We start from the raw sequence: 21,715 nt of genomic DNA, 5'->3' as shown, positions 1-21,715 counted from the left end.
GTGTTGCAAGGCTCTGAAAGTCAAGCACAGTTAAGAGCTCACTGTCTCTGTCTTTCAAGGACTCTTTACTAGATACTTCATGAGTAGGTTGTGGAGGATAGGAACTTGCTAATGTTTTAGATATACAAGCTACAACCTTTCCTCCTTCAGAGGAAATGGAGCAGTTCAAACCCATCCTACTTATAATAGGCAACTCTAATAACATGGTCCTGTGAGTACCCCAATGTGTGAAAGTCAGCTTACTAGAATCACAGAATCATAGATCTGTAGGAAACCTTGGTGATCATGTAGAACAAGGCTCCCAGCTTTTTATGACACTCAGTGAAAAATGGTGATATGTTAGAGCTCTGGCTGCACCACCACCTTGGATGTAAATCTATTCATATCTATTGAGAATCTTTGATGAAGAGTCCAGGAGTTCCCAGCCTTTGTATGTAAGGTGATTCCATTTTAATCTCTGAAGGTTAAATGGACCCCCAATATCTATGAATTGGAAAGAAGACATGCTCGGATGATTTTTTTAGCCTCACAGATATTGGGGTCACTTCACTAATCATCTCACTTGTGGTCATTTGAAGAGGAGAAAACTGAAACTTGGGAAATGTGTCACATTTACTGGAATTGGGGGTGCCCCCGTACTTCATGCTGTTTGAAAAATTTTTAAACCATGCCATCTCTTCATCTTTTATTTATGTGCGTGTGTGTTATTTATGTAGTTACTTTGGCTGTATGAGCATTGCCTTTTCTTAACTACTCCACTTATTAAGCCATACACTCAAAAACATCACTAAGGGACTAAGGGACATCAGAGTGATGAATCCAGGCAGAGCTGCTATATCCAGGGGAACATGGAGCCAGACATGACAGCAGGTTCAGGATTCTGTTTCTTGATACACAACTGGGACATATGTTCCAAGGGAGAACCTATGAGTGACATGCAATTAGGCAAGGTCTGTATGGAGCCCATGTCCTGGTGAGGATTGGCAACCCCAAGTCCACCTGTCAGGGAGTCAGAGTGGGTATTGAAGAGCTTTAATAACCCATTATTAGGAGTATAGGCTCAGGGCGTCCACCATTTAAAAGAAGAACCCATTCCTGAGATCACTGAGGTATGCAGCAAAAGGAAGGAGTCACATTTCTGGGAGTGAGCTGCCATAGTGAAGCAGGGCGGGAGGCAAGGCTGATTTTAAAAGACCACCACAGTAGTATGTGTATTGAATTCAGGGGTGCAGTCGGCAAGGTATTCAGACCTGTTTAGATATTTCAAGGTGTGTATATTTACTTTGTAGGTTTATATTATTATTATTATTTTTGGTCTGAAGCAGGTAAGTAAGGGTGGAAGCAGCAAAAAGAAAGAGGTCGCCGTGGCTAATCCACCAGTGTTGGTAGTGGAGAGGTAGCAAGGTGTGTTGAAAATATCAGGCAGCCTTAAAATTTTGAAGGTTTTTGTTTTAGTTTATATGGTCTTATTCTTGTGAATTGTCCCATTTTACCTCTTTAAATTTTACAGTAAGAAATGGTAATATAACAGAATTAATAGAAATACAAGATGAAGCAAATCCTTCTTCTTTAAAACCATTTTCTTATCAAATGCAACATATTATATTGCTAGCTACCAACTGTTGAGCTCCTTAAGAAACTTTTTTTTCTGTTAATTTTTAAGACTGTGTGACCTACTTAGTAGACTAAATTTAAAAGGGAACTTCTAATTTAGACTCTACCTGTTTCAGATTTGGGTTTCTCTTGTTGCGCGAAGTCATCTCAACTATCCTTTTTCTGATATCACCACTGTGTTTTGGACTTAGCAAGTTTGACCTACTAAGTTATTATTGTTTTTGAAAAATCTTTCATGATAATAGCAAATTACATCTATCTAAAAATATGTGTGTATATATATGTACATGTATATAAAATGATAGTTTATATGTAATATTTGTATGTGTATACAGAATGATGGTTTATGTGTGACATAGCCATACCACCACAATGCGTACTTACGCTTCAGGGGCAGCAAGATAAAACCCCTTCCTTAGTAAAACCCCTTCCTTAGTAAAACAAGGTATAGGAGCTGCCATGATTTATAGATGAGTATTTGTCCAACAGTGTGCCACACGTGATCTCTCATTTAATCATGGCAATCCCTTGAAGAAGGTGGTGTTATTAGCTCTGTTTTACAGATGATGAAACTGAAATTCAAGGCCACATTGCTAATAAATAACAGCTAGGATTTAAACGCTCATCAGTCCAATTCCAAAGTTTCTGCCTTCCACTACAGCTAAGCCCTGCTGCCTATCCACATTGTGATTTGGTCAGACCAAAAGTCAGCTATTGTGTTTCTGGGCTCATAGGAGAGACATAGCCTTCATTTTGACTTCCAGATGTGTTTTGTTTCTTCAAATGGTACAATATCTTCAAAGTTAGAGAAAGAATTCTTAGTAAAAAAAAAGGTATGAGAGCTCTTATAATATTTTAGCAAGAGTCATAATTTAACAAGCATGTTGATAAACCACCAGTTTATTTGGTGATTTTCTAAAACTATAATTTTGAAAATAACATTAAAATTATATTTTTAAGCACTTTTCCACCACATTTGTGTTCATGTTTTGTTATCAGATGGTTGGAATAGGTGTAGAAGAGGCTTGGGATTAAATATCTTATTACAGTGGATGTCTTAAAATAGAGGAATTTCTAGTCATTTTTATAAGGAGCTACTTTTGATTTTCTTTTGATGTTAGGAAGATTGGAGTGGTATGTGATGATAAATTATGATGTTAAAGTCCCTTAATGATTGGAGGTGGGAGTGCCAGATAGGCTTTCAGCCATGTCCTTTTGTCGTAGCTGTGTCCAAGTGTCCAAGAATAGGGCAGGTGCCACCTGAAGCCAGACAAATCCAACTTCACTATCGACTCGTCCTATTTCTTGAGAAATAGGACTAGTGCTTTCTTCCCTTTCCCTTAAGAAAAGGGAAAGATAAATGAAATCGTTTTAGACCAGTTAGTAGTGTTGATTAATGGCAGTACTGCATCTGCTCCTGCTTCTGTTTTGAAAACTAGGTTGTAGGTCCTGGCTGGTGTAGCTCAGTGGATTGAGTGCAGGCCTGCGAACCACACAATCTCGGTTCGATTCCCAGTCAGGGCACATGCCTGGGGTGCAGGCCAGTTCCCAGCAGGGTACTCATGAGAGGCAACCATACATTGATATTTCTCTCCTTCTCTCCTTCCCTTCCCCTCTTAGGATAAATAAAATCTTGAAATAAAACAAAAGAAAGAAAAAGAAAACTAGGTTGTATTCTTAAAATATTGAGAGGTATCTTTATGAATCTTGTTTTTAAATTAAATCTAATCTGTCTTTCCTCACTGATATTAATACAAGATCAATACTAGTGGAATCTACTTCCTAGAATACATACCACTCAAGGCCCAGTTGGAAATGTTTATCTGAGAAAAAGCAGGCAAAAGTAGGTTTGTAGTTGAGAATATGTGAAAGTTATTCTTGAATTATTATGTATCAATTATTGTATTTCCCATAAGAACAAATTAATGAGTCATATTATTTTTTTAATACAGAGCATGGCAGACATAACACCTGCTTTACTGTGATTGATAGGGTAATATGGGTGTAACAACTTACAGTTTTAATTTGAACATTTCACCTAAAACGTCAATGGTGTGCTTGAGTGTGATATTGTTATGTTGCAGAATTACATCCTGATGATTTGTAATAAAGGATTTTGTAATAAAAAGGAAGCATTATTTGTGCCAGACCCTGTATATTATATTGAAAGCTATTCATATAGTACTTTGAAGTATTGATATGATTGAAACTCTTGATTCTTTTTTCTGGTGGAATCTCAGTTTATCTCTGAAGTGGTTGTTTAAATGTTCCTGTGAGTATGTAGGCAAAGATGATCTGACTTGGGTGGGGAAAAATAAAATGGATTGTGTTTAAATGTGGATTGAAGCATACAAAAGATAATGAAATTGATGCAAAGGTATCAACATGGGTAGCCCTTTAATTATGTTAAGAATCATAATATACAATGATTTCTATTTAGAATTCAGTTCAGATCTAGAATTTAAATTTTCTGTGAAGCTAGAGTGTTGTCATATGTGTTGACCATATGACATTCATTTGGTATTATCACTATAATTTCATATTAGAAACCACGAGACAGTGATTTTAGTAAGAATTTGGATCATATTTCTGAATGCATCACAGAAATCCTCTACCTACCAAGGAAGTGAGCATGTTTACTTATGCCCTATTGAGTAAATCAGTAATGAGGCAGAATACTGAATTATTATTTCAAAAGGTTGTTTTTTTTTATGTAGACATGTATTCAGGGCACTTCTGTATGATAACATTTTTATTCATAATGTAACCCGAGTTACACAAATCTTACAAAAAAGTCTTCAAATAAGGTTTAAGATGCCCCACATGTGCTTTCTTTATATATATAAACATGAAATTTACCACTTTAACAATTTTAACGTATACAGATCGGTGACATTAAGTTCAGTGTTGTGCAACCATCATTGCTATCTAGTTCTGGAAATTTTCCGTCACCCCAAATGAAAGCCCTATATACCTGTTGTCTTGAGAAGGAAGAGTTTATTTGAACCAAACTGATGACATAGGCTGGGGAGCAAGATCTCAAATTATGCCCCCACACGTGTCTTCTGAAGAACTTCTGATCACATTCACTGCACATATACACAGTGCGTCGGAGGGAGTGTTCAGGTAGCACAGACACTTTTTTCCTGAGCTTGTGATAACCGTCAATCAGTTAGCTTGTTGGACTTCGTGAAGTCTTATTTTAGTTTGCTTGGTCTTTCACATTCTTCAGTTTTTAGGGAATTGCTTTATAGAAAACACAGATTGCTCAGTGTGAGTTCTTGAAGTTGAAATTTATCTTAGAATATAAATATTTCCATTTTCTTTTTAATAAGTTTTTATTTTTATATTCACCAGCAATTAATGCCTTCCTTCTCCTCAGACGTAACCATTGTCTTTACTTCTAAAACTAGAGTTTAAATGGACCTGACTTTAAGCTTTATATAAAATGGAATCATAACATTTTATATCTTTTGTGTCTGGCTTTTTTTACTCCATATTAGTTTTGAAATATTCATCTACATTGCTTTGTGGAACTATAATTTGTTTTCATTGCTGAACAGTATCAGTTGCATGAATATACTGCAGTTTATTCAGACTACTGTTAATGAGTATTAAAGTCATCTGGTTTTTGGCTACTTTCAACAGTGAAACCATAAACATTCTTGTAGCTGTCTTCTAGTGCACGTGTGCAGGAGTTTATCTACGTATGAGTGGAATTGATGAGTCATAAGGAATACATTTCTTTGACTTCGTAAATCATGCCAAATTATTTTCCAAAGTGGTTGTACCAATTTACATTTTCACCAACAGTGTATGAAAGTTGAAGTTATTCTGCATCATTACTGACTCATAGTATTGAGAAACTTTTTCTTGAGGGTCTTTTTAACTTCAGTATTTCAGTGGGTCTTAAAGGTATCTCATTGTATGAGTGTACTTTAACTTTATGAGGTATAATTAAGAACAATAAACTGCAACGGTTTAAAGGATACATTTTATTGAGTTTTGACAGGTGCATATACCCGAGTAGCCACCCCCACAGTCCAGACTTAGAGCATTTCCGTTACCTCCAAAGTTTTCTTGTGCCAGTTGCAGGACTTTCGCTTGCAGCTCCAACTAATCTACTTCCAGGTATAGATTAGTTTATATTTTTTAAAAGAATTTCATTTAAACGAGATCACATATTATGTATTCTTTTGTTCTGGCTTCTTTGACACAGCATGATGGTTTTGGGGTCCATCCATATTGTTGTGTGTATCAGTAACTAATTCTTACTGCTTAATAGAGTCCCATTATATGAATATAATACAATTTGTTTATCTATTTCACCAACTGATAGGCATATGTGTTGTCCTAGTTCTGGGCTACTATGAATAAAGCTGGTATGAACTTCTGTGTTCAGTTTTTTTGTGTGGATATATGTTTTTACTCTTCTTGGGTAAATGCCTTGGAGTAGAATGCCTAGGTCATAGGGCAGGTATATGTTTAACCTTCTGAGAAACTGCCAAAGTTTTCCTAAGTGGATTTATCGGTTTAAATTTATATTCCACCAGCAGTATGTAAGTGTTTCAGTTGCTTCACATCCTTGTCAACACTTGGCATTGTCATTCTCTTTCATCTGAGCCATTCTAGTGAGTACTTAGAGGTTGTGTGTTTATTTTCCTGATGACTAATTGTATTGAGCATTTTTTCATGTGCTTACTTGCTGTTCATTTATCTTTGTGAAGTCTCTTTACATTTGACTTTGTCAAACCAAATCTTTTTTCTATTATAAAAAAATTGGGTTTGTCTTTTTTCATTGAGTTGTAGGAGCCCTTAATATATTCCAGATACAATCCTTATTATGTATGTGTATTACAAATATTTTTTTACATACTGTGGCTTGCTCTTTAATTTCCTAATGATATCTGTCAAAGATGAGAAATGTTTACTTTTGATAGCATCCAATTCATTAGCTTTTTATTCTTATGGTTGATATTATTTGTGTCCTAGCTAACAAATCTTTATCAGGTTTATTGTTTCTTTAAATATGTTTCAGCTCTATTTCCAGAACTTTTGTTTGTTTAATTTATGTAGTAAATTATGATATTACCCCACTTCCCCTAGCAATCACCACACTGTTGATATCATGTTTTAATTTTAATGACGTTTTTCTATTTTGTTTTTTACCTTTTGCGTATGTTTATATGTATATTAGAAAAATAGAATATTATCCTTATTTGATAAACAATATTTTATTTATCTTCCTGAGAATATTGTATTTTGCTATTAAGGTTTTTTTGTTGTCTCTAATTTTTTAAAGTCGCTTTTTTCAGTTTATTTTGGTCTCTTCTATGTGAGATGATCTCCTTAGCTGTCTGCTGATTCTTGGTTGGCTGGTCTTATTTAAGAGTACAAAATGAGAAGCAATTGAAAGCGGAGTGCATGAGTAGGGAGGGATGGTTGACTGGGAGTTTTACTGTGTCCATAGTTGTTATCTTTGGGTCTTTCCTCTTGAGTAGGTCACATTCTTCGCAGAAGATGTAGTCTTCTCTCCAGAGAACTGCCCAGGTCTAGAAACTGACGTGGGAACAATAGTAGTTGGTGTATGTCATGATCTTAATGCCTATCTTTATTCAGTGAAGTAAATGTCACTCATGCCTCTCAATCAGAAGATCCCCTTCTTACCATCTCGAAGAAGAGGACTCTATAGTCTTTTACAGGAATTAGGGAGGGGCATTCACTGGACCACATGGAGTGGGGATGGTGTTTAAGGATCTACCTCTTTTCAAACAGATTTCAATCAATCTTCCTTTATTTGCTCCTCGTACTTCCAAATTTCTTTGTGTTGTTTATTCTTCAAACTTTTGCTGATTGTGGAGGATCAGTTTGCCCTGCCTGCCAGGTTAGGATTCAGCACTTTTTTCAGGGGAGGTCTGCTAAGTCCTTTAGCATTCTTCTGTTTGCCTTTCATCTTCCAGATCATTGCTGTTCCCTACACTCTCACTGTCTCCATTCTGGTAGATTGTGCACTTTTAACAAATCTCTTTACTGTTGGTTTAGAAGATTAGAGCCCTGGCTGGTGTAGCTCAGTGGATTGAGCACGGGCCTGCGAACCACACGATTGAGGTTCGATTCCCAGTCATGGCACATGCCTGGGTTGCAGGCCAGTTCCCAGCAGGGGACGCATGAGAAGCAACCGTACATTGATATTTCTCTCCTTCTCTCTTTCCCTCTAAAGATAAATAAATAAAATCTTAAAAAAAAAGAAGATTAGAAAAAGTTCATCCCTGCATTTGATCTTCTCTCTTTACCCAGAAGTCCAACTACATTTGTTCACTTTTAAGATATCATTCTTGCACTTGTCTCATTTTAATTTTTATTATAGTTAAATTATTTTTATTTACTACATTAAACAAATTACCAAGACCAAAGTGTACTGTTCCTTTTATCTGTGAGGTTAGAAATCCTTTTTTGTACTATAATAACCCTAATGGAAATCTGTCAGTTCAGTATTTATTTTACAAAGTAATTATACAGAAGAATAGGAAGAGAAAATATGTAAAAAATATTTACAGTAGGGTTCATATTCTTTTTTGGCATTTAATAGGATTCACATCCAGAAGGCCTGCTTTCTTTGCACTCCCCAGCCACATGTCCTCAGCAATTTAAGGACTACCGACATATGATACGTATGATGTTTGCAGAGTTTAAGGATATGTAACGGAAGAATGGTAGATAGAAGAAAAGGTAGATAAAGTTCATTATCTGTTAGATTCATGAGTTTTTTAATAATTGTTTGTGACATCTCATGAACTTAGGCCTTTTTTTTATTTGTTTGGTTATTTTAGCTTCTACTTTTATATCATATTGCACAAATTAGTGCTGATATATAACTCATCACACTGCCATTCTCTGGAAATTTACTTGAAATTTCCCTCACACCAAAGCTTTGTCATTAGACCTTGCTGTTAGACAGCCTTCACCAAATTATTCTTAGGACTCTGTGGTTCTTTTTTCCTTCTTTCTCTTTCACTGTGTCTACTTCTATCTCTTTCTCCCCCTTTTTCTTTCTCCTCCCTCCCTTTCCCTCTCCTCGTCTTCCTTCCTAATACTATGTCATGGTATCTTAGTAAAGATATAGGCAAGATTTAAACTGGACAGGATTGAAGGTCCAAGTCCTCTGCCTTTCTCCTTTCCCCAACATCTTACTACATTTTGTTTTTGGGTGTGTGGCTAGTTCTGTCTTGATCATTTGCCTTTATGTCTTACATGCCTGTTAACCAGCTTTCATAGCTAGAAACTGACCCAAAAGAGATGCTGTCCTATACTTCTGTTCACAATAAAGTTTTTCAAATTTCTCCTTCCTGAAACATTTAGACTAAAACTAGAACTGAAAGTTTGGAAGGGACAACGCTTGAGGAAAGCCCCTTTTGTTTATTGTGCTTCAAGAAGTAATTTAGTGTATCTTTCGAATTATACACAGAAAGTCAGTATTACAAAAACAACAGTTAACATTTCTTTGGTAGATTATCACATTCAAACATTTAATTATACAAGAAATAGCATTCTCCCTGTTTTACAGATAGGAATCAAGCACCAAAAAGTCACTTACCAGTAATCCCGCCAAATTACTTGCTGCTAAGTAGGAAGAGAACTTGAACTTAGTTCTTTCTATCTTGAAATCTGATGTTTTTCTTAAGGTACTTTATGACCCCCTTGCCATCCTGGTTCTGACTACTTACACAAGCCCTGGAAAGGGGGTGGCAGGCACATTAAACCTTAATAGATCAGAGGTGTTTATCGTTTATTTGGGAAGATTTTGTTAGAAGTTTTCAGTTCATGGCTTTGATAAATTTAGAAAGACTCAAATATAAATAGCTTGACCTATAACCTACTTTTCAAATTATAATAAAATTCATTAACTTGGAGAAAAAAATTTTCTTTTATAAACAAGATCGGGGTTCATGAGTATGTGTACATTTTACAGCTTACAAAGCATTCTGTTACCTCAACACCTCTAAAGTTAGCTATTGTATTTGTGGGAAATGAGGTTTACATTGAAAGAAATATGCAACTGTTCTGTTTAAATTGATGAAAATTTTAATATGTTTTTCCAGCTTGCCCCTCGAAAAGACGATACTGTTTTACAACAGTGTAGGGCAACCTCATACCCTTGTGCAACTAGGAATTCTAATATTCTTTCATGCTTTCTAACCAACACACAGAAATTGTCTTGTTTTAATTTGCACTTAATTTTATTTGCAAGGGAGGGTTCACATCTTTTTATGTGTTGACTAACACTAGAGTTTCTTTTTATTTGTTTATTTGAGTTTTTAAAATTGGTTAGTAAGAACTCTTTGGACATAATGGTTATTCATCTTTTATATATTTAATTTCTCCTAGCCTGTCATTTACCTTTGTCTATGGTCATTCCACAAACTTGTATTTCTAATTTTTATAGACCTTTTCATCCAGGAACAAATTTCTTGGCATTTAAAGAGTTCTTTGTTTAGGTCTTTCAATTGTATTGTAGTTTATATCTCACATTTCATTAATTTATTCTGATATATTTTGGGATTTTTTGTTTTTAAGATGTTTTTGAGTTGTTTTAATTGCAATTTCAGTGGGGTTTTTTCATAACTTTTTCTATTTTGTTATTAGGAAAGTAATTTGTGTATGTTTGTGCGTGTGTCATATTTATGTTGCAGTTGCCTAACTTACCAGTCTCCATTGTTAATGCTGATGGGTTTTAGTTGATTATCTAGGTATGCATTTACCTTAATTGCAAATTTTTACTATACATATTTATCATATGTACTTGTATGTAAATGTATGTATACACATGTATGTTTGTGTGTATCTTATCTCATAGAATTGACTAGAACCTCCACAACATGTTAGGTAATAGTTGTGATGCCTCACTAATGGTGAACCTTGTGTGACCCTCACTAATAGGAGTGTTTCTAGAGTTTTAATGTTAAGTATATTGTTAACTCCTTTTTTAATAGATATTCTTTATTTAAGGAAGCTTGTTCTTACTGCAAGTTTAGTAAGTTTACAAAGGCAGAAATGGAGGAGAACAGGTAGTAAACTGAGATTTTAATGGAAGAACCATGTATAATTATCTGAAAGTGTTCCCTCAGAAACCACCCAATTTATCCAAAGAGGAACCCAGTGATCCCTTGTCCAGAGAGGTGTAAAGCTGGCTGCCTGAGTGCCCAAGCAGGGTAGGGTAGGTAGTTGCAGGTCTCTTTTCAGACTGTAAACTCTCACTGAACCCTCCCGTTTTCCTTGTAGGGCTTCACTCCATCTATCCTCTTGGCATGGGCTCCTGAGTGCAGATACCTCCACTTCATTTCCCAGAGTAAAATTGTCTGCTCTTGCTTAGTGTCAAGGAAGGGGAGCTGGGGGTCAATCCAAGCCTTCCACCCCTCCCTCTTCGTTTAGCCTCATGTTTCACCCTCCAGTGTCGAATGCCTCTTCCTCAGCTTAGAGGGGTTTGGAGGAGCAAGTGTCCCCATTTGCTGATGCTTAAGGATCAGCTTCCTGAGCTCCACTGCTTCCCACTCCTGCATCTTCTTTCTGTTCTCGTATATTGAGATTTGGGGTGAGGAATTTTTTTCTTGTTTCATTGTTAGATAGAGTTTCTGTTTTCTGTTTCTTATTCTTCATCTTATTTTGAGATGATTTTCCTGGGCGGGATGCAGAAAGGTCTTTTTTTCGCCGTCTTGAAGCTAGAAGTCTGATGATTTTATAATAACAAGTTCCTTTAGTATATTTAAAAAGTAATGTCTAAAAATTAATTTAAAAATTGAATAAATAAGTCCTTATTCCTAAGGATATATTCAGTGTAAATCAAGTTGAACACGCAGGCTACTTCCAGTCTTGTAATTTTCCTGGGGTAACTTGGAATAATTTTTAAATAATTCTCCTTCTAGAGTTCTTGAATTATATATTGAAGAGACCTCTTTCAACAATTAATAGATTCTCAGCAACTAACGGTTAATTTGTCTCCTTGGTATTTAAAAACAAAATTTACTTTTAAAAGCTGTTTTTCTTAGTAGTAGTTTTGAAGTGAACTTGTGTTTATGATTATTGAAATCGAATCAGTTGATACATTGAAGTCTCTTGAATCTGCAAGTTCACTTTACTGGTATTTTACTGAAGATGCTAGTTTTCAAAACTCAGATTCTAGGAGGAATGTGTTTGCCCCCTCCCAGCCACACCCAGCTGTTAACAGTCTTTGTTGAGATGTATTAATTCTGGAGTTATATGAAATTTGGTCGCCAAGTTTGCCCCTCATTAGCATATGACACTAACAGACAAACTGAGCCATACCTGTCTTTATGTCTGCCCCAGAACTTTTCATTCATTGTAGCTTTTCTGGTTTTGCTCATTCCCCTCCCCACCTCCACTCCAACTCCACCTTCCCATCTCCAGAGTTTCCTCATGATTATTTCCAATCACATCCCTCAGAGCTAGGCAAGCATCAGCACCTAGAGTATCAGATAGCACAATGGAAATTTTCCTTGTTAAAACTCACAACCTAGAAATAGTAATTCTCCTGTTACTGGGTCAGTAAAACTGTACAACTTACTTTGGACCTGCAAATCTATTCTGTCTTTGGTGATTTGTCTTTGCGTTTCCCTTTTAGCCTGCCAAAAACGTTCAACCTTTTTAATACTACCTAAAGGATTTCATTGCCATGAGTAGCAGGAAAAAGCTGGAGTGAGAAGGTCTTGTGTCTCACTTCATTTTCTCTTTTTCTCAGCATTGTACGGAAAAATAATTAGAGGTTGTTGTGCATAGCTGACATAAATTTTATTCATCAAAAGAGACTGAGACCATTAGTCACTGTTTCATGGGTCTGATATCAGAGACTGTGGGGAAAAGAGGGGTGGGGTTGAGGCGAGGAGAGGGTAGAGGTGAGGAGGTGTGGGGAGGAGTCTTTCCCTCAGCTCAGCAGTGGAGTCCAGCTGGGTAACAGGAGTGCATTCTCCCTTCCTTTCTTACCTTCTTTCTGCCACCACACCCGACACCAGACCTGACACAAGGTGAAGAACAGGCTCTTTTGAGGCAGATGTTCAAGCTTGTAGCAGACTGGAGAGTGGGGACGAGGAGGAGAAAAAGGAAATCTCAGGCAGTTATGCCGAGTGAGAAGAGGGAAGAAGAGTTTCTATTGTTACTAACTTTGTTATAAAGCCTAGTTCCCAACTGCCTATTTGTGTGCAAGAAAAATACATAAATGTGTATATGTATGCAGTGTATGTGTAGGAAGAACACGGAGCGGCAGGTAATACCTCTAGCCTTTCAAACAATTACTGTCCTTTCCCTATTGGTAAAAGCCTGTATTTGTACTGTCTTTGTTATTATTAATGAGACCAAGAGATTTGTAGGATTTAAAAGACTTTTGAGTTTTAAGGGCATTAATAGTAATTTAGAAGCCCACTGAAACATCATTGCTAATCACCAAGTTTTCTTTGTGTCTTCATTATCTCTTAAAGCTGCCTACTCTTCGCCATCCCCAGCAGCACTGCTGTAATGTACTATCTCTTGCTTGAATTACTTCTTTAGTTTACTACATGTGTTCATTTCCCTTATCGTGTTCCTTCCTCCTCTAATTCACACTGCAACCAGGGTGAACATCCTGAAGACAAATATGGATATGCCATTCCATTGCTTAAAATCATTCTGTAGCACCACGTCACCATAAGCGTAAAATCTAAACCCCTTAGCACGGGGGAGTAGTTCCATGATCTATGGCCCCTGCCCTGCTTTGTACCCCTCAGCCACATGTCCTCAGCTCTTTAGAGACCACTGACTTACAGTCGCCAGAACTTTCCTGACCCCCTCTGGTTTTTGCACTGTCTTAGGAACGTCCTTTCCCCATTATTTACCCCGTTAATTCTAAGTAATTTTAGAGATCGGATTAGGTGTCACTTCCCTTATGAGACTGAGCTGAGGACGATTTACATGTTCCCTCTAAGTATATCCCTGTCATGGCCACCACCGTTATGTAGTTTTATTATTTTTATCAATATTGTTATTATTAAATGTTATTATCACTTTATTCCTTTTAGTCTCTCCTATTGATAGATAATGGGTTCCCTATGGGCAGAGACTCTGTATTCTCAGCAAAGATCTCACCACATAGGTGGTGCCCCCAAAATAATGAAGTGTAGAGCCCATCTATGTTATAGTTGAAAAACCAAGGTGCAGAGAGATAAACCACCTTGAAGGTCATCACACAGTATTTAGAGGCAGAGCCTGCCTTTCAGTCTAGTGTTTGTTTCCCTCTCTCAGAAATTATAGACTTGGGTGTCTATAAGGGCCAGAGAAGCAACATACATGAGAAAAATGGACTTTCTCAATAATATTCAGTCATTTTTCTGGAACACATGCCTTTTTTACACTATATTTTCTATGATGAAGAAATATTTTGGTACAAGAAATATTTTATTTTCCTCTTAAGTCACCTCATGAAAAAAAATAGTGATAAAGAGCCCTGGTTGGTGTGGCTCAGTGGATTGAGCGCTGGCCTGTGAACCAAAGGGTTGCGGTTCGATTCCCAATCAGGGCATATGCTTGTGTTGCGGGCCAGGTCCCCAGTAGGGGGTGCATGAGAAGCAACCACACATCAATATTTCCCTCCCTTCCCTGTCTGAAATAAATAAATACAATGTTTTTTTTAAGTACAATAAAAAATTACTGACTTTAAATCTAAAAAAACAAAACAAAAAAAACAAATAAAACCCAATAGTGTGAAGGTGATAGTTATATTGTGACTTGATGAATTATAGATTAGTATTTTTTCTTCTTCGTGGTGCTATGGGACTTTGTAGATAGATAAATGTGGCATTTCTCATATTATAGTTTTAGTCTTTGGATTCATGCTCTAGCTTAGCACTCAAAATCTGCTGATCTTTCCAGTTTTGTTTCTAGTGGTTGAACCCCTTACTCACATTTATGTGCATGTATACATACCATAAGCTTCAGCTTGACTGAAACTGTGGTTCCCCAATATACCATTTTTAATGCCTCTCTTTCTCTGTCTTTCCTTCCTGCCACCTGTGCTTGAATCAGCCTCGGTCTCTGGCCTCCATCACCCACTCTTATTGTTCGGTGCTGGATGAACTCCCACCTCGGACCTCTAAGTTGGAAGGCATAGACTTGCCATGGGGTGTGTGTGTGGGTATCCAGAGTACACAAGCACTTTACAAGCATATTATTCAAGTGCCCCAATTTGAACTTGCTTAGGATTCTCTAATAAAGTTAAAGCACAGTCCAGGATTAAATTGTGTGGTTCTTGAATTTTCAGAAGGTGATATACTGCCTTTGGCATCAAATTTGATTAAACTTGATAATTTTAGTGCCATTTGACTTTTTTGAGGGGGAGGAATTAAATTGCTTACTCTGGAGAATGAAGGTTTCCTGTTGACTAAAGAATAGAAGATTTATAAATTTAAAATTATGTTGGTGACCTAAAAGGGAGAACTGTACTTCTTTTTCCTCAGAAGACGCAGGTTTAGGGCATTACTGGCGTGTGGTAAAAATGGAATAATTGAGCAACACCGACTTCTTTGGGATTCAGCCTCCCAGCCCCTGCTGTGTGATTAGGTCTGTACGACCCCGGCGTGCTTGAGCAGGGAGCCTGCAGAGGATCAGGAGGGAAAAATCCTTTAGCAGATCTAAGGTACTGAAGAGATTTGATTTAATTTTACATGTTACAAATGGTAATCTGGTTTCCCTTGGCAACCTCCAGTTTGGCCTGACTTTATAACGGGAGGATGACAGGAAACATTGCATACTTGATGGCATCACCTGGAAGGGGCTGTAGAGTTTGCCTCAAAAGAGGGGAGAAACAGGTTACTGACAAAGAACACAGGAGACAGATAAGACAGTTCTCTGTAGCTCAGAGGCTCAAGAGGATTTCATTGATGAGGGAGGTTCCAGAACTACCTTTAGTGGGACAGGGTGGGGTCTGAGGGAAAGGGCTCAAATCTTGTCAATCTTTTAAGGGATAATAATTTTTTAAAATTTAATTCTTGTTCAAGTACAGTTTTCTGTCTTATATTCCCAGTCCTGCCCCCCCCCCTAGTGCTCCCCACCTCCCTCCCATTTCCGCCCCCGACCTTAGCTATTGTCCATGTGTCCTTTATACTCGTTCATGTGTGTCCTTCCCCTTTTCCCCTGTGATTCTCTCCCTTCTCCCCTCTGGTCCCTGTCAGCCTGTTCCGTATTTGAGTGTCTTTGGTCATATTTTGCTTGCTTGTTTGTTTTGTTGTTTAGATAATAATTTTATTATTTGTGAATTGCAGATAAGATTTTAATTTAAAAACAATAATAGTTATCATTTATTAAGTACATGCCAGGAATCTTACTTGGTTCCTCACATACACAATTTCTTTAAATCCTTAAAATATTCCTGCAGGGGGAGGAATCTTTCCCCACCTATATCCAAAAGGTGGGGAAACCCATATTTATTGATTTTGTAAAGTATGGAGGACGAAGGAGAGTGGGGCAGCATTGACTACAAGGTTTCAGCTTTAGGAGATAATTTTTTTAATGATCTCTAAGTACTGTAGATCTTAATAGACTATTATGAAACAGTATACTAACTAAAGTTTGTTAATGATGAATTTTAGCCATTCAGAAAATTTTAAATTGTGATTAACTTTGTCTAGTTCTCTCATTTTTACACATTAGGAAATTGAATGGGGAAATTTAGGAAATACCAAAGCTAGGTCTTCTGAGTGCTAGTAATTTGTACATTATACCATGCCCATAGACTTTCTTTTTTAAAAAATATATTTTATTGGCCCTGACTGGTGTAGCTCAGTGGATTGAGCACAAGCCTACAAACCAGAGAATCGAGGTTCAATTCCCAGTCAGGGCACATGCCTGGTTTGCAGGCCGGTTCCCTGCAGGCCATTTCCCAGCAGGGGATGCTCAAAAGGCAACCATACATTGATGTTTCTCTCCCTCTCTCCTTCCTCTCTAAAGATAAATAAATAAATAAAATCTAAAAAAATATATAAATTTTTCCCCCTTTGTCCCCTTCTGCCCAGTACCCTGCTTCCTTCCAGCGCTCTCCTCCCTTAGTTCATGTCCATGGGTTGTGAGTATAAGTTCTTTGGCTTCTCCATATCCTATACTGTTCTTAACATCTCCCTATTTTGTCCCTACCATTTATGCTTCTTATCCCTGTATCTTTTCCCTCATTCTCCCCCTTTCCTCTTCCAGCTGATAACCCTCCAAATGATCTCCATACCTATGATTCTGTTTGTGTTGCGGTTGCTTAGTTTGTTTTTTAAGATTCAGTTGTTAGTTGTGAATTTGTTGCCTTTTTAATGGTCATAGTTTTGATCTTCTTTTTCTTAAATAAGTCCCTTTAACATTTCATGTAGTAATGGCTTGGAGAGCCATCATACAGAAAATACTAAGTGAACTTTTTGGCCACCCCAGTAGATAGACCGACAGAGAGATGTAACTAGGTCTTAGATGGATGTGAGGAATAATGACTGGCCGGTGATAGAGACAATATGTGGTATTTTATGAACTTACACATGTGTGCTTCTGTCACCTGCACAGAATGCTGTATACTGAGGCAGAACTTGTCGTTGCCTTTCTTCAAGGTGAAAGCTACGGGAGTCTAATAGCACACTGGGAAATGTTAGTGTCACACGCTTCCTGTGCAGAGCATTTTCCCTCAATTTTATTTAATCCACATCATGACCATGATTGTGAATGTTATTTCTTCATTTTAGCAATTTTCTCAGTTGTTTTATTAATCATTCCCAGAACATTCTCCCTAACATTTTATTATGAGAATTTTCAAAGATATAGTAAAGCCGAAAGACTGGTCCAGTGAACACCCATATTCCCACCTAGATTCTACAGTTGTTACTCTTCTTCTATATTTGCTTTATTATACATCTAGCCATCAATTGATCTACCACCTACCTTAGTTTTTATCGTATTCCAAAGTGAGTTACAGCCCTGGCTGGTGTGGCTCAGTGGATTGAGTGCCAGACATTAAATGTACCTTTTACTCCTAAACACTTACATGTGTGTGTTATTAATTAGATATAGTTAAAAATGTGTTGTCCCTATTAAAAGATAAAAACAAAGCTAAGCCTTCAAGTCTGTGTTTTAAGGACATAGTAGGTACTCAGTTACTTTGGGCCTTTCCCTATGAAATAATAAGATATTTTAAGAAAACATGTAAGCTACTCATGTTAAAAAACACTTGTGCCTCATTAATGAGAAATAGAAATCTGTAGGGAGGTGGGGGATACCCCTGTTGAATTCCTAGGCCACAGCAAGCCACTGTTGCAAAGTGACATCTTAACCTCATTTCTGATTGTAAATGAGGCTGAGGTCACTGCCACATTTCTGAACACTAACTTCTCACCCAAAAAGGGGAGTTTGATAAGCAAATTAGTTAAGCACTTTAGTAATGTTATTGGAACTTAATTTCAATAAACATTTTTTCCCTTTTCTCTTGTTTCTGGGTGTGACTAAATTGCCTACAGCATGCTGCATGGTTGCTGGTAAAACAGGAAATGGGGTAAGTAATTTAGGTAGGGAATTTTTACCACCATTTAAATATAAGCTACCTGATTCTTTTTTTTTTTTAAGCTACCTGATTCTTAAAGTACTTTTACTGCTACTATCTCTTTTTTTAGAGTGAGTTCACTGGCTACTAGAGAAATTGGCAAAAAGGAAATTTTTATAGTACAAATTTAGGTGTCAGCCTTGCTTAATTGGTTTATTTGCATAGCATGTTAGCAGTCTATGAAAAGATTCATTTTTTTGGTAGATTTAACATTAATATAAATACGTACATTATATTTATTAATCACTTCTATAATGTAGTTTGGGGAGTTATTTTAAAAGAGTAAATTTTATACTGATTTTGGAAATTAAGTTTGATAAACAAAGTCTCTAAACAGTCTCACATGTTCAAGTCAGAGTTTGGTTGCAAACTGAGCTAAGAAAAAAATGTTTAATTGTCCAGAGCTTTTTGTATTTTAAAACTAAAATTTCTCTACCAGTTTGAAGAAAGACCATGTGCCTGCTGGAGGTTCCTGGGTGCACTGGAGAGAAAAGTTCAGAGAGAAGTATAGATGTCTGTATTAAAATCTAGTACTTGGTTAAGTGATTTATTTTAAAAAGTGATCACAATCACTTTTTCTTTGTTTTAGTTTGTTTTATATTTCACATCTGCATTTTAAGGGGGGCAATAATCATATGCTTATCAAAGGTTTTGGAGTTTAGTTAGGTTACTCTCAAATGCTTGTGATTCTGGCATAATACAATTTGATACTATATTTAAGACATTTTAAGTGTATAGAACATGGTCTTTTCTTTGTGTGTGTGTTTGTTCTTATTTTTTTTTTAATTTGACATCTAAGGGAAAAGACGTCAGTGCCCCTGACTAAACAGTCAAGTATTTCACGTTTTATTATTATTTAAAAATGTTTTTTATTGTTGTTGAATCACAGTTGTCCTCATTTTCCCCCCTTGCTCTCCCCTGCCATGCCCACCCCACCTCTCCCACATTCAATCCTCCCTCCTGTTGTCCCTGTTTGTGGGTCCTTTATACATATTCCTTGGCCCCTCCCCTTCTTTCCCCCATTGTCCCACTTTCCCTCTGGTCACTGTTGTGTATGGTATTTTCTGAATTTTTCATTTTCCATCCACATTGCTTGTGAGTTGCTATTGTTATTCATAAAGAAATGAAGGATTTTAAACTAAGCTTTATAAGTTCTTCACAAAGATCTTGTTCAATATTCAATATAGGGATATAGGAACAACAAAAATATGAAAAGAACATTAATCTTTATCCTCAGTGTCCCTAGGTCATTTTACGTTCAGAAGATGTGAAAGAATTACCATTAAATAATTAATTCAAGGAATTTATTAAAAATGATGTTGGATATTTTCGTTCATCTTTGCTCTAGTTGGTAGCCCTGTTGTATCTCTAGCAACAGTGACTGCAGTGGACATCCTCAGTAGTAGTTACCTGACAGAGGAGTGAAATGTAGCTAGTAAGTACTGAACTGAGACTGACTTTACCTTAATGACTACTAATTCCTCTAAAGGACCATCAGGATATGCTAGGGACTTCTGTGAAAACATTTACCCTAAATTATACTGGCCATGTTATTAGCCATGTTCAGCTTTCAGGATTGAAAATCTGGCACTTTAAGTATTGTATTTTTTCCTTATATGTAAGGTTAAGGTTTCCAAGATGTGTTAACCCTTTCCCCTAGTTCTTTAAACCAGAAGGAAAAAAATACATATAGTTGAAGGGTTTATTTTATTTTATTGTATTTTAAACTGGAGTGAGAAACTCTAAATATACTTCAAAGACTATGAAGGATTTAAAATACCAGTTTTCTGCACTGGCCAGCTGGCTCAGTTGATTGGAGCCTTGTCTCATACACCAAAAGGTTGTGTGTTCGATCCCCGGTCAGGGCACATACCTAGGTTGCGTGTTTGATCCCCAGTTGGGACGTGTACAGGAGGCAACTGATGGATCGATATTTCTCTCTCATTTCTCTCCTTCTCTCTTTCTCTCTCCCTCTCCCCCAAAACCCCCCTGCCAACTTCCTCTCTCTCTCAAAAAAAAAAAAAAATCAGTAAAACTATCCTTGGATGAAGATTTAAAAAAATACCAACTTTCTTAAATACATAATGAGTAATGTTTTAACCCATTTTTAGGGTTAACTTTTGATGCCGCCCTTTGTATTTTAGGGTATAATCAGTTTTTAAATAGTTTTCCATTCTTGTGTTCTTTGTTTCAACTTTTTATCCTTTAAAATGTGTTCTCATTTACTAATTTTTACCTTTCAATTGTGATGCTTTTTATGCAAATATAATGAAACTATTGATACAATATCAAGATTGTCTTTTAAAATACCTAAAATATTTCTGATATTAAAGGAATTAGAAACAGTTTATGAAGCTCAAACACTTCATTTTTGAATAAGTTCTTGAATATAGAGAAGTAATTCGATTAGTTTTCTGAGGTAGGGCTTATCTGGGTATTTCATTGTTAAACCACAATACCGAAGCATATGAAGGCGTTCCTTGTAACCAGTTACCTTCTCAGGTGTATAAGAATGAGTTAGATAAACTCTTTCTTAATTTGCATTTTAAAGGAACAATGGTCTTTATATATTTGTTTTTAAAGATCAATTAAATTTAGCCATTAGCTAAATTACTTTCTTGTTTTCATCCTTCGGTTAGTATTTTCTTTTGGTCTTGAAGAATTAAATTATAATGGATGTCGACTCTAAGTAGCCATTTCTAGCAGTGAAAATTAGACATTTAAAGAAATGAGTCACAAGTTGGCTCTTAATATCTCTTGTTAAAAGTAGCCCTGTGAATAGCTATCAGACTGATTTGAAGTTTTAATTATATGAATGATATGGCCTTGTTAGTTTATTATTGATACTGCAGTGTTCTCAGCAGAGTAGAGGAGTTTTAATACTATCATACCATGTTTTTCTTTCCTCTTACCTCAGTTCCTTTCTGTCACACTGTAGGTTGCAAACTAAAAGCTAGAAGTCATAATTGGGACTTCCCCAAACCTATCTACTGGCTCAGGAGTAGATATGGGGGGAATGTCAGATTTTTATTCAGACGTTTATCTGATATTAAGTTGATGAGCATTTCAGAGCATTGATACTTCAGGATTTAATAGTTCTTCAGAAGTAAAGAAAAGTACAGGTTTTACACTGATTTCCCAAAAGTAAGTTTCATTATCAGGAAGAGAATAAATGTAAACAATTTCGGTCTGGGTATTGTAACATGCAGTTTTGTAGTTTCTGAGCAATAAATAGTCTTCTCTGTCCCACCTTTCTGCATTCTGATGCGTTTTATAAATTCTGGAATCTGGCAATTCTAGTTCAGAAAAACTCATTAGTACGCCTTCTGTATTTGGAACTTTGTAAACTATCATATGCCATTTTAAAAAACAGTTTCTTGATTTTGCTAGAATATAAGGTTCATGACCTCATGAATTTTTGTCTGCTTTGTTTTCTACTTTTTAGCTAATGTGTAAAATAGTGCCTGGGACAGAGTAGGCAGTTAATAATATTTTTAGATA

At 36.4% G+C, this 21,715-nt stretch overlaps 1 protein-coding gene and 1 long non-coding RNA gene across 9 annotated transcripts in view; both read left to right on the top strand.

Annotated features, from left to right (window-relative positions):
• The window catches only part of PUS10 (pseudouridine synthase 10), a 60,552-nt gene that overhangs the window by 15,122 nt on the left and 23,715 nt on the right, over window positions 1–21,715 (top strand). For 7 of the 8 annotated variants that reach the window (XM_037047990.1, XM_037047986.1, XM_037047987.1 and 4 more), the window contains one exon: window positions 18,132–18,166. In XM_037047990.1, coding sequence (XP_036903885.1) covers window positions 18,132–18,166 — 35 coding nt within the window. Of the gene's footprint in view, window positions 1–822; window positions 1,405–18,131; window positions 18,167–21,715 lie in introns of those variants that run through there. The other variant, XM_037047993.1, reaches the window with a different exon arrangement.
• LOC118988407 (uncharacterized) lies at window positions 10,036–11,054 on the top strand. Its single transcript, XR_005066761.1, has 3 exons — window positions 10,036–10,125; window positions 10,258–10,261; window positions 10,680–11,054. It is a non-coding gene; the product is annotated as an uncharacterized LOC118988407 (long non-coding RNA).

Source organism: Sturnira hondurensis, unplaced genomic scaffold, assembly GCF_014824575.4.
Source record: "Sturnira hondurensis isolate 20B ecotype Veracruz unplaced genomic scaffold, ASM1482457v3 Scaffold0006413, whole genome shotgun sequence".
NCBI classification, from domain to species: Eukaryota; Metazoa; Chordata; class Mammalia; order Chiroptera; family Phyllostomidae; genus Sturnira; species Sturnira hondurensis.
Note: the sequence above shows the minus strand (reverse complement) of the source record. Positions and strands in the feature narration are given on the sequence as shown.